General features: G+C 35.3%; 1 protein-coding gene across 22 annotated transcripts in view; it reads left to right on the forward strand.

The window, feature by feature from the left end:
• The window catches only part of CNOT6L (CCR4-NOT transcription complex subunit 6 like), a 174,274-nt gene that overhangs the window by 99,276 nt on the left and 62,960 nt on the right, over positions 1-12,038 (forward strand). For 12 of the 22 annotated variants that reach the window (XM_081584275.1, XM_081584295.1, XM_081584314.1 and 9 more), the window contains 2 exons: positions 1,896-2,098; positions 7,012-10,938. In XM_081584275.1, coding sequence (XP_081440401.1) covers positions 1,896-2,098; positions 7,012-7,224 — 416 coding nt within the window. In that variant the 3' untranslated portion in view covers positions 7,225-10,938. Of the gene's footprint in view, positions 1-1,895; positions 2,099-7,011; positions 10,939-12,038 lie in introns of those variants that run through there. The other 10 variants (XR_014080616.1, XR_014080615.1, XR_014080618.1 and 7 more) reach the window with 1 other exon arrangement.

The raw sequence follows: 12,038 nt of genomic DNA on the forward strand, positions 1-12,038 counted from the left end.
AATGACACAGGACCCTGCTCCTGGGGGAATTAGGGAAAGTGGTGGGAGTTGCTATCAGAACTTGGAAACAGTAGTTATGAGGAGAGGGCCATGTAATAGGAGCCATGGATTTGAACTGTGATGCAATCAGTCCCTGGCAAACCAACAAGAAGGGAGCCAGGGGAGTATATATCCTAGCCTCTCTCTGCTTCTGTCCTCTGGTCTCTCATCACTGCTGTCCACTGACCAAATCCAACAGAGTGGGAAGGGGTTTGCAGTTGATGTAAGTCAAGGTCAGCCTCCTGTGTCAGAGAGTGCAGTGGAGAAGAGGCAACTAGAAAATGTTCAGCACATATGGCTATCTAGTTTAATAATGTTGGTAACCTTTAAGTGAGTTCATTAAAATCCTTTATTTCTGATATTAGGTGGCAGAAGAATGATTGGAATTATCTTAGGATTTCACATTACATCTTGAGCTCCTTTTAACCTCTGTATGTCCTAACTTAAATTATTTTAGATCTTTGTTAAAAAGAAAAAAATCAGTTCTGCACTTAAATATTAAAATTCAAATGTAAATCATTATTGTTTTGCTGTTACCAAAGCATATTCTAAATTTTGTATATTTTCAGTAAGCTACTTTAAATTGTTTAAAACAACCACTCAATAATAAATATAAAATAACCCAAACACTAACAACTGTAATATAAATAAAAGTCTCACATGTAGAAAATACCTTTGCTTTCTCTCCTTAGCAGATAAATGCCCAAATCATCCTTTCACAAAGGTTTGTTTTCAGCTCCTGGCCCCTTTGACACCTTAACCATGTCCTCCTTTTTGAGTGCATTGCCCTCTAGCACAAGTTTCTCCCATCTCATTAGACTATCATTTGGCATCACAGCATAGTGAGTTGGCTCAAGCCAGACTCTCAGGGCTGGATCCTGGTTCTCCCTCTTAGGAGGTATACAATCTGTGACTTAAGTTCCTCATTTTTAAATAAAGGGATAATCATTTTATCCACTTCATGGAGTTGTTTGTGAGGTTTGAATGTGTAGGACTCTTACAACAGTGCCTGGCATGTAATAACTGCTAGATAAATGATAGCTCCTTTTCAGCTATTCACAGTACTGATGTTGTGCTCATCATTTTTTCTTTATGTATGTTACTGTCTTTCCCGACTCACAAATAAGAAAGAGATGTGTGACAGCGTTAGCTAATCATCATCATCAGAAAGGTTGTGGTATTTTTTTTCCATGTTTACCTACTCAGTGGAAGTGGTATACTTTTTCTGAATGCTTCTGCTCTCTTTAGCTTTTTAGACATGTCCAATATTTTTGACCAAGTGATCTACCTCCAGCATATAATGTCTTATTTAGTGTGACTGAAAAGTCTCACTGTAGCCTGAAACAAAAATTGATGTTGCCTTCCTGAAGCTAGACATTGCAGTGGTGAAGATGCAAAATCTATTTTTGTTGTGAATAATTTAAAAATTTTTATAATGTAGTCCAGAAATTGTTAACTGGATAGAATGGTGAAATATTAAAGGGAGGTTGTTTTGGAATAATATTCTACAAACATATAGGGTTAAAACCTTCCCAGTGAATGCCACCCTAGACCCTGGGAATCATCTTCATGTGGAAGAGCCATTAAGAAAACTGAAGATGTTCGAGGGTGATACAGATATTTTGCTCTGAAATAGGCAAATACTCTTCAGTTTGATTGAACCATATGAAATTGCTGATATTTGATTTCTTAACATCAACCTGAAAAAGGCAATTTCATAAGTAAAAATAAGTGTTCAGTATAATAAATCCACTCTGAACTTGGCTACATGTACTTGGCAGCAGATTTCGGCCATGAAGTCTTCTGTAAGGTCTAAATGCTAAATGGTAGTGTTTCTTCCTTCTTTATTCTACCAGGTGTTGTGGAATATTTAAGCAATGGAGGAGTAGCTGACAACCACAAAGACTTCAAGGAACTAAGGTACAATGAGTGTCTTATGAACTTCAGCTGCAATGGGAAGAATGGAAGCTCAGAAGGGAGAATCACACATGGCTTCCAACTGAAGAGCGCCTATGAAAATAACTTGATGCCTTACACCAATTACACCTTTGATTTCAAAGTGAGTGAAGCCTCTGGGCTGGCATAGAAATTATGTCAGATACAAACATGTGACAAGAGATAGCCAGAGATATGTTATTTATGTTTAGTAGTATAATCTTCAGGAGTTTTTACATTCTCTAAATGTCTTGGCTAAGTGTGCACCTAAATATGTAAGGAAGTTTGTTAGGTTTTGTGGTTGTTATTGTGGAACTGAGAATTCTCTTTGAAAACTCATTTCTTCACATTTCAAAAACCATGATAATAGCAGAAATTTCCAAAATACTGTGTATGTGCCAGGTACTGTTCTAAAGCACTTTATGTTTATTAACCTAAACATAGTTAATCCTCACTTGTCCATACCATCCCTGACTTTCAGTAAGGATCCAAATAATAAGCAACTTGATAAAGCTAAACTCATCTTGAATGAATTGTAGAGTATTCCCTCAAAATTTTCTTAGTTCTTTCCATTGATGTTTATCTTAAAATTTTCCAGGTTTTTTTTTGGGGAAATGTGGTTAGAAAGGTTGTACTTAGGGTTTATTTTATATCCACGTTGTCATACTAATAAATTACCAGGCAGTGGACCGCCACTCTAGCTTAGTAAAAGAACAAGAAAGATTTTTTTTGCAAAATAAGAAAAAAAATTAAGAGGATCATCTTTATAGGGTCAGTTGTTCTTTTGAAACATTGATTGGTAGTGGTTTTTCTGTAGTTAATCCCTTTCCCTTTGCAAATTTTCTGATTAATCTGTCTGCTTGTAGCTCTTCTTTTGTACCTTTGTTTGACTTTCTGGCATTTCAGGAATCTATCCTAAAAGTCTTAGACGATCCTGAAAATGCAGATGTTGGAAAGTAATTAGGAGTAAGAAGCCTAAAGGGAATTTAATAAAACACCAAAGGAAATTTATGAATAGGGCTCTGGCACATCTCCAGTAACCTTTTTCCATTTTCAGTGCTTGTTAGCCTGTTTCCAAGAAACAGATAGTAGGAAGAAAACAGGAAATTTATGTGCTGATGTTATTCATCAGTTTTTGTAATCAAGAAATGGAAACATTGTTTATAGGTCGAATCTAATTTTAGTATTTTAACTGTAAGAGTAGATAATACTATGCAGAGATAATTGATTTTGTTCAGATCATTCATATGCAATAATATGCTGAATAACCAGCTTTCTGAGAAAAACCCAAATTTGTAGTGTTTGCAGATTTCTGTGGTATAGGTACTCTCATTGTAGTACATTTCAAGCTCCCAACATCATACCACTGAACACTTGAATTGGGATGAAGTGTCCAGCTGACTCTATCATGCCACTGCTCCTGTGTAAGTTTAAAGGAAAACCTCTGAACTTAATGATACACAGTTAAATATACAGGTTAAATACTATACAGTGGTATATAATAGATCTCTGCCAGCACAACCCAGAAAACCTACAAAAAGGCTCCCTAAAGTAAATGTTCAGTGGTTCTACAACTCTTACTGTTGTTTTGATATGTATGTACGTAAAAAGACTTAAATCATTTCTCCCTTAACTAGGCTTTTATACAGGTTACTTTTTCCTTGTCCATTAAGTAAAAATTAGGGAAATAAAATTTAGAATATTAATCTAAGCCATCTTCTTCAATCATCTGAGTAGTTTTAAAATCTTTTCTTGATATTTCTTCAAAAGATCTAAGGTGTTAGTATTGAATTAAAAAATCTTGTTGAACCATTTATGCTATTTACAGAAGTACAGTTAAAGAATCAAAAGTGCATGGCTCAGAGAGTGATGTTTGCATATATATGATAGGATGAGAAAGGACAGAACTATAAGTACATGTGAAAGAGGCATGAATGGGAAGATAAATATGATCTCTGACTGGTAGATAGACGGGAGGGTGGGATAGGGTGGAAAAGAAGAATGATCAGAGAAAAAACTAAGGGCATACCTGACTAGAGAGAATTAATTTTGGTGTAAGTAGCAGACAATAAACTTCAGTTTCATACAAAGCATTTTATGTAACTGGTGATGCACCGCTTTTGAAGGCAGTTGGTAGAAAAGGATAGGTAATGTCAAACATAAAAATGTCTTGTGCTTAGCATTAAATACAGATCCAAGTCTAGTATCCTGCCATTGCATCAGTGGAGAACTGTTAAATTTTGTTCATTTTGACCTAGCATTTGTCTACTTTCTTGGTTCTTGAATAAATTAGAAATATAGAAAAGTGGTACTTGGAACTGAGTCATTTAATCTGGAACTAGTTTGGAGTCACTTGAAGCAGTTAGGAGAATTACTAGTAGACCAAGTATCTTAGTGAGTTTAGGTTGCCATGACAGAATACCATATACTGTGTGGCTTATAAAACAACAAAACTTGACTTCTCACAGTTCTGAAGGCTGGAAGTTTAGGATCAGGTGCCAACATGGTCAAGTTCTAGTGAGGCTTGTCCTCTGGGTTGCAGGTAGCTGTTTTATCATTGCATCCTCACTTGGTGGAGAGAGAGCTCTCTGGGGCTCCTTTTTATAGAGCACTAATCCCATTCATGAGATTTCATCTTTATGACCTAGTCATCTGCCAAATGCTCCACCTCCTTATACTATCACCTTAGGGATTAGAATTTTAACATGAATTTGGGGGAATACAACCGTTCAGTCCGTGACACCCGATCAGTTAAATAAACTGCTGATGAAACTAGCTGCTGCTTTTACCACCCACCCCTCCTTGCATCAGTGCGAGGGTGTGTCTGAACCATTTAATGAAAAGAAGGACTTTTTTCCTGTTATGTCAAATAGTAAATCTTTCTATTACATTATGAAATTTATAGTGTATCATTTTCTCACATTCATTATAAAACAAAGCTTAACATATTGCTAGCTCATAAACTATTTTTGCTGTTTTTACTTTTTTCTCATACACCATTCTAGATTTACCTGTAGTCTTTACTAATACAAAGACTATTTTCTCACATTAGTGTCTTTTAAAAAAGAAACAGTTTGAATCAGAAAGGGTTGAGAATTTTTAGTCTGAAACCTTCTTTGTGAATAAGATACAGTGTACAAATGTACCTACATATGTATAAATATTCAGGCCAGTTCAGAAATGATCTTTCTAAGGCTTAGGATAAGAGCTTTTATTGTGGATGTTTCAGAGCAAGAAAATAGTTACAAGTGATGTCTCCAGTTAAAATACATCTACTTTCTAGAATGCTTAACATCTTTATTGGGGTCTGTATTTACAAAGGATTCTCTAGTCCTAGTAACTAATGTGCATAATGACACTTTATAATAAAATCATAAGATATAGGAGGTTTTATTCAACAGAAGTAGTTGAAAATCTTTTATTTGTGTAAAACATAAATGTTTTAAATGTGTTTGTTGAAGCAAAAGGTGGTCTCATAAAGAAAAGGAAAGTCACTGTGACTCTTGTTGAACTTTTCCTAAAATGGTGCTGCAAAACGAGGCATTAGCCAAAAGGAAGGGGTAAAAATACATTGTACTAATGTCATTTCTTTACTGTTTGGACTTGGAACATTAATGGCAGAGCGTACTCCCCTGAATTCAAGTAGGTTCCTTAATTTGTGGTAAAGTAGGGTTAAGGTATACCTATTGTTGAATAAAGCCCTCTCCCTCAAAAGAACTATTTGGTTGTTTTGGTCTTGGTTGTGTCCAAATTAGCAAACTAAGGTAATTGTTTACAAAATTTCACAGTATAGATTTTTTTTATCGAGTTCTATTTTTTTTTTTTGGTAGCTCATGTCACTGTGATATTCTTCTTTAAACTATTAGCTGGAACTCACTATATATAGTATTTATAAATAAAACAAGCACTTCCAAATGTGGAAGTCTTTTTCCATGCTTGGGTTCAGGCTCTCTTGATGTGGGAAGGAAGAAAGTTGACTTTACTCTCTCGCATATACACAGCCCAGGGCAAAACAAAGCACACTTGTTTTGAAACTTACAGTTCAGATAAAGCAAATCATCTAGCTCTGAGAGATACAACTGAATATGTACATAGGTCTCTGCTGAATGTTTTTTGTTGAGTTATTTTTATGCATCAAGGAATCCAGAATTTACAGTACACCAGGATTTGTGAAAATGAATATTCTAAACTAAAGAACAGATTAGAATGATTAAATGTATGCAATATTTTGTATACATGTATAAAGTCTGGGAAAGCTGAGCTAGGATTAGCAGTCTGGAAACATGTTTTACAATGGCTTCATTCAGATGTGTTGGGTTGATGTACAAATAACTGAAAGTAATGCTAGTTTTCATTAAAAGAATTTTTGTCATAACTTTGCATTAACTATGTACATGTATAAATATCTTTATTTTCTGCTTATTGGAACAGGAAGAGTCAGTGCAGTTTCCATAATGTTTATACTGATAAATGAGATTTCACTGGCCCAAGCAAGCCAATTCTGGAGAGGCTTAGACATGATTTGGTAGGCTTATTTAGCTTCTCAATTTGCTTACCACTGTGCACATGTTAGGTCCTCCCGGTAGCTCAGTTGGTAAAGAATCTGCCTGCAGTGCAGGAGACCTGGGTTCGATCCCTGGATTGGGAAGATCTCCTGGAGAAGGAAATGGCAAACCACTCCAAGATTCTTGCCCGGAAAATCTCATGACAGAGGAGCCTAGCATGCTACAGTCCATGAGACTGCAAGAGTCAGACATGACTTATTTCATTAATCTGCTTTATATGAGCACATGTGCAAGGTGTTATGGTTCTACTAGGTACTGTGTTTCCCGCTTCAGCCACCTTTATTTCATGTAATTCCCATTCAAGATTTGAGCTTTATTTGACCCATTGTGAAGACAGCAGGTACCAGATATTCAGGTTACTCAGGTATTTGTCTTTTACAAATTATGAATTGTTCTTTTATATATCTTGGGGTTTTCTTTTTATCTAAGCATATATTTTTCTCTCTTTTTCCAACCCCCAATCTCTTTTCAGGGCGTGATTGACTACATTTTCTATTCCAAGACTCATATGAACGTGCTTGGTGTCCTGGGGCCTTTAGATCCTCAATGGCTGGTTGAGAACAACATCACTGGGTGTCCACACCCTCACATCCCTTCAGACCACTTCTCACTGTTAACACAACTTGAACTCCACCCTCCACTCCTGCCTCTTGTCAATGGTGTTCACTTGCCTAACCGGAGGTAGTGGAGTACTACCCCGCCAAGACGGGGATCTGTTGCTATGGACCTGTACAGTTGTAAATCAAAGTATGTAGGAGTGAAGTATGGCCATCCTTAAGCTGCTTCTTCAGGTTCCTTTCATTATGTGTTTGCTATAAGATTTTGTACAGTTTTGTGCATATTGGTATCATTTGGCACTAGGGCTGGAACCAAAGTATTTCTCTTTCCAAATTTTTGATTTAACATGTTTTTAAGTTAGACTGTCTTCATATTATATCAGGAGTCAGCATCCGTAATTGATAAATCACCAATTCAAGGCCCAACAACAAATGTATTTGTTTTTCCAAAACACAAATACTTTGTTTTGAATGTTTTCAAGTGAGCCAACCATTTTTCATCTTTGTGAAAGGCAGTTTTTAAAGACTGTCAGTGTGAGATTTTAAATTGAATGGTGGTATGCCTTGCAGGAAACTTTCTTGAATTTGCTTTCCATGACGAACTGATTTTTGGCTCCCCAGTCATTTGCACATTAACAAAGCACTTATGTTTGCTAGATCTGTACATAAACTAGCTATAATGAGAAAAATTGAGAAATTACAGATGATTGCACAGTATACTTTAAAAATCAAGCATTTAACAGCACACAATTTGTTGGGCAAGCGCTGGTTGGTTTTTTTGTTTTGATTTTTGAGGAATCATTCTGTATTTTGTTCCCCTATTAGTTATAACCTTACTAGAAATATTAATTCTAAGCCTGTCTCTCCAGTTTATTTATAGGAAAACAACGGGTAATTTCTACTGCCACACATTGAAAACAGAATTTGGCCTATCTAGGATGCCCCTAAAATTAGTGTCCAGTATTTTTTTTTTTTTATTATTTCCACCCACTCTTTTCTGCCTGGTTGCTGGAAAAACAGATATTATATGATCTGTTTCATTTTTGCTGTTATGGGCATATGTTAAAAGAAATAACTACTGAATGAAAAAGCCCTGATCAAAGTTTTAGAGGTGGAAAGCTATACAGGTATTTCACGTTTCCCAAAGTAGGTCAAATGGCTGTTGGTTTTGGCTTTTTGAGGTGACAATGGAAAGGATTTGGGGGAGAGAGAGAACAGGGAGTAGTTGAAAACCTTGAATCATTTTTCCTGACTCTAGTTGCCAAATGGCCGTTATATGCTTTTAATCTTTGTTTCTGTTGTCTGTCAGGGTTGAATTAAGAAGCTACTGGTTTATTCCCAACTATTGATATGCTCTTTAGATATGTTGGAATCCTTTTTTCACCCAGGAGGGGCCAGTTGAAAATCTGTGACTCAAGAGGCAGTGAACGCAATACCGTTTTCTGGGGGGAAAATTGGTTGGCTACTTGATGTTAATTATGGCACAGTAACAGGAAAAGGTTGTGTCTGTGTTTTTAAGTTTTTCTTTATTCTGCTTTTTTGCTGCTATAAGAGTTTTCTGAAATTTATATTTTAAACTTTTCATGCACTTTACTGTTTCTAGTCTCAAAATGTGATATTTTTAATAAACAAGAAATTTTCCATTATGTGAATGAAATTTTAAAAGAAAATAGCCTATATTTGTGTCTCACTAATATATAAAGTACAGGTCAAATTTAAATTATTTAATTAGTTTTAAATATATACAATTTGTCTCCTCTTTGAAACCTGACATCTTAGGCTGTTTTATTAGTCTTAAATGATGCATTTCCTTTGGTCATTTTATACTAATTTCTTCCGTAGTAAATTAATCAGGCTATATAAGATAATATTTCCCCTGAAGGGTAATTTTAGTGGGACAAGGGTGGTGGGATGATGTAATATCAGATATAGGATTGCATCAGAAGGGTTCTGTAAAGCCTAAACTCCCTTTTAAAAGTGCCTAGTGATAGAGGCGTGGTTTGTCATCTATTATAATTGGAATGTCATTATAGTTGAGTGAAGTTTGATGTAAATAAAATATTCTTTTAAAAATGTCAAGATACCAGAATAAACAAACAAAATAAAGAAAACAACCCTTAAGATGACAGATTTTCCTCAGTGTACAGGTATCCCTTCTTATATACCTCAAGCATTCAACATCTAGCCATGCAAATTGATTACCTGAAGCATAGTACTGGAAAGTAGAATAGCATGAAAAACTTAATTTTGTGGACATTACCTTTTTTTGTAATCAGCTACTGTATGTTTTATTTTTATCTCTTGTTTTGGGTGGGTTTTCTGCTCTGGAGGTATATGCACTAACTAAACATTTTCCTCTTCTCATACGCATGTTAATTAGCAATGTGAGCAATATTTCTTACCATACTTCACTCCCAATATTTTTTGAGATGTTTGTATAAAATGGAATTTAAAGTTCACTTATGATTGTATATGAACCACAGAGGAGCCCATTTATTAATAAAAAACTTTTTTAATAGTTAAATGTAGAGGGAAAAATAAAAAAAAATTGGGAAACATTGTAAACAGCTTAAGTTTATTTTGTGTATGATCGAGGCACTCTGTTGCAGGAAGGTGTGTAATTGGGTTCTCTCTGCTTCCAAATGCACTCTTTCAAACCATTCATTATCCTGTGTATTTTTAATGTGGTTTTAGTAAATGTTGGTAGTAGCTCTGTTGAAGTAGGTAATTGTGTTATGTTTTGGGTGGCAAACACACTTGGGGCATGGTAACCCAAATTTCATGTGCACGGTTTCCCTTCAGCCCACTGCCCAAATTTCACACACCCTTCACCTTTGTTCCCTTTGTAAAAGGAGTGGTATCTGTTTTGAGCTGCCCATTCAGATGATCAGAAATGCTGCTCCCCTCAGTATTGTCTTGTTGAAAACGCATGCCATTTGGAACCTTGGCATGAGAAGCCAAAAGGAAGAGGTGAATGACATATGGTATATATTCAATGAAAGTAAAATATTTATGCTCATATACTTTCTGGTTCTCAGAATAAGTTAATAAGCTTTATGCCATGGGACTGCTGCATATTTTATCTGAAGGTTAAAGAAAATTTGGGCATTTTTAGATTGTGATAGTGTGTTTTTTTTTTAAACTGTTAAATATGATTTCTGATATCTGTCTAAGAACTGGAGTGTTCTTTAAATTTATCAAAACAGTGTTGTTTGAGGAAGGGAAAACTGCACTGTTTGCCATTACAACAGTCATACAAGTGCATGTCATGTCACCCACTCTCTCAGGCATCAGTATCCGCCTCATAGCTTTACATATTTTGATGGGGAAATCTTGCAGCATCCTCAGGACTGACATCTGAGAAAGGCTCAGATCCACTTACTGCTCCTTGCTTGTTGACTTTGTTTTAAAATATTGTGCCTGGTGTCAACTTTTAAGCAACAGCACTGCCTAAAAGCAAGCAGAGAACAGAATCCCAGCACCATTCTATAGGCAACTTTTTAGAATTCAGATATAGTAAATCTGTTCAAGATTTATGATGTTTTATGTAAAAAAAATTTTGTACAATGTAGCTGAATATTTTTGTTTCATTTCTTTGATGTAAGGCGTGTGAACGTTCATTTGAATATCACATGTTAAAGTCAGGTATGGCACAATGGGTTCTGAGACCAGCTTTTCCTCCCTCCCATTTGCCTTGTTCCAAGCTCTTTTTTTTCAAATTACTTTTCTGATGGTCATAGGCAAATATTTAATTTTACTAATAAGCATCCTGTGTGAATGTATTAAAGAAGCCACTGTGTTGTAGTGTTACAGTTTGCAGAAATATAAAGCTTCATTTCTTATTTGTCCCTATTCTTTGATAAAAGTTATATATTGAACCATGTTAAAGTTATATATTAAATCACAGAGAAGCAAGGGAGAAAGTTGAAAGATACTGAAGGCTCATATCACTTGATTCTGTGGTGGGTTGTATTAGGACTGAGGATGTGACACATTAAAACTGGAACATGGGCAAACATACAGTGTTCCATTTTAAAATTGTATCTCCTAAGTATATACTTTAAGTGGGTGAAAAATTAAGTTTGTATTTGCATTTCTAAGAGCTTCTAAAAATCACTAGTGCCAACTATACTTTCAAATCAAAAAGCAAGGAATAGAGAAAGCACAAGGAAAAAATAGGTTAAATGTGTTCTTCAAGAGAACCAGAGGCATATGTTTTGGCATTCCTAATCCAAGGCTAGACTTTCTAGCAATAAAAGTCAACTGTGTCCCAATACTTACTTACTTTGTTTCTAAGGCCTTATATTCTGAGTTTCTGAGGAATTTTAATCACTTTATAAAATGTACTGACTGATAGTAGCTTCAGTCACAAACAGCATCATCAGTTTCTGATACATTTGGCAGACCATCAGAATAACAATTTCATAGCAGGCAAAGACTTTATCGCACATTTTCAAAATAGCACTCACATATACTTACAGTTTGACAGAAGTGTGAATTCTCACATTTGTAGGGTAGTCTTTCTCTTCCACCTGTCCTCTCCCTTTAAAAAATCACCTTTCTAATGTGTGGAAGATTTAACTTTTTCCTTCTGAATTGTATCATGTTTCTAGAACTCTGTGAATTATAGGTTCATAAATTAACTAGGGAAATTAGAGTATTTTTCTAAGCCAGGAACTTCAATTAAAGTTTTGAATTTGTAGACGGAGGAGAACTTTTGTACTTATGGTTGCTTTGAGTGATTGTAATTTTTTTTAACGGCATCATGATCACTAAATTTGAATTCCAACACAAGTAAATTAGTAGGTCTTACCCTGGCCTATTTACCAAAATTGTAATCTGTTCAGGAACATGGTGCCAAAAGCATCTTGGATTTTACAACATGATACATGTTTATCGTGTGTCTACCTTTGAGCTTAAAAGAAAAAAGTTCTTTATACTG

This window comes from Giraffa tippelskirchi, chromosome 1 (genome assembly GCF_054371585.1).
Source record: "Giraffa tippelskirchi isolate mGirTip1 chromosome 1, T2T-mGirTip1v1.2.pri, whole genome shotgun sequence".
Lineage (NCBI taxonomy): Eukaryota > Metazoa > Chordata > Mammalia > Artiodactyla > Giraffidae > Giraffa > Giraffa tippelskirchi.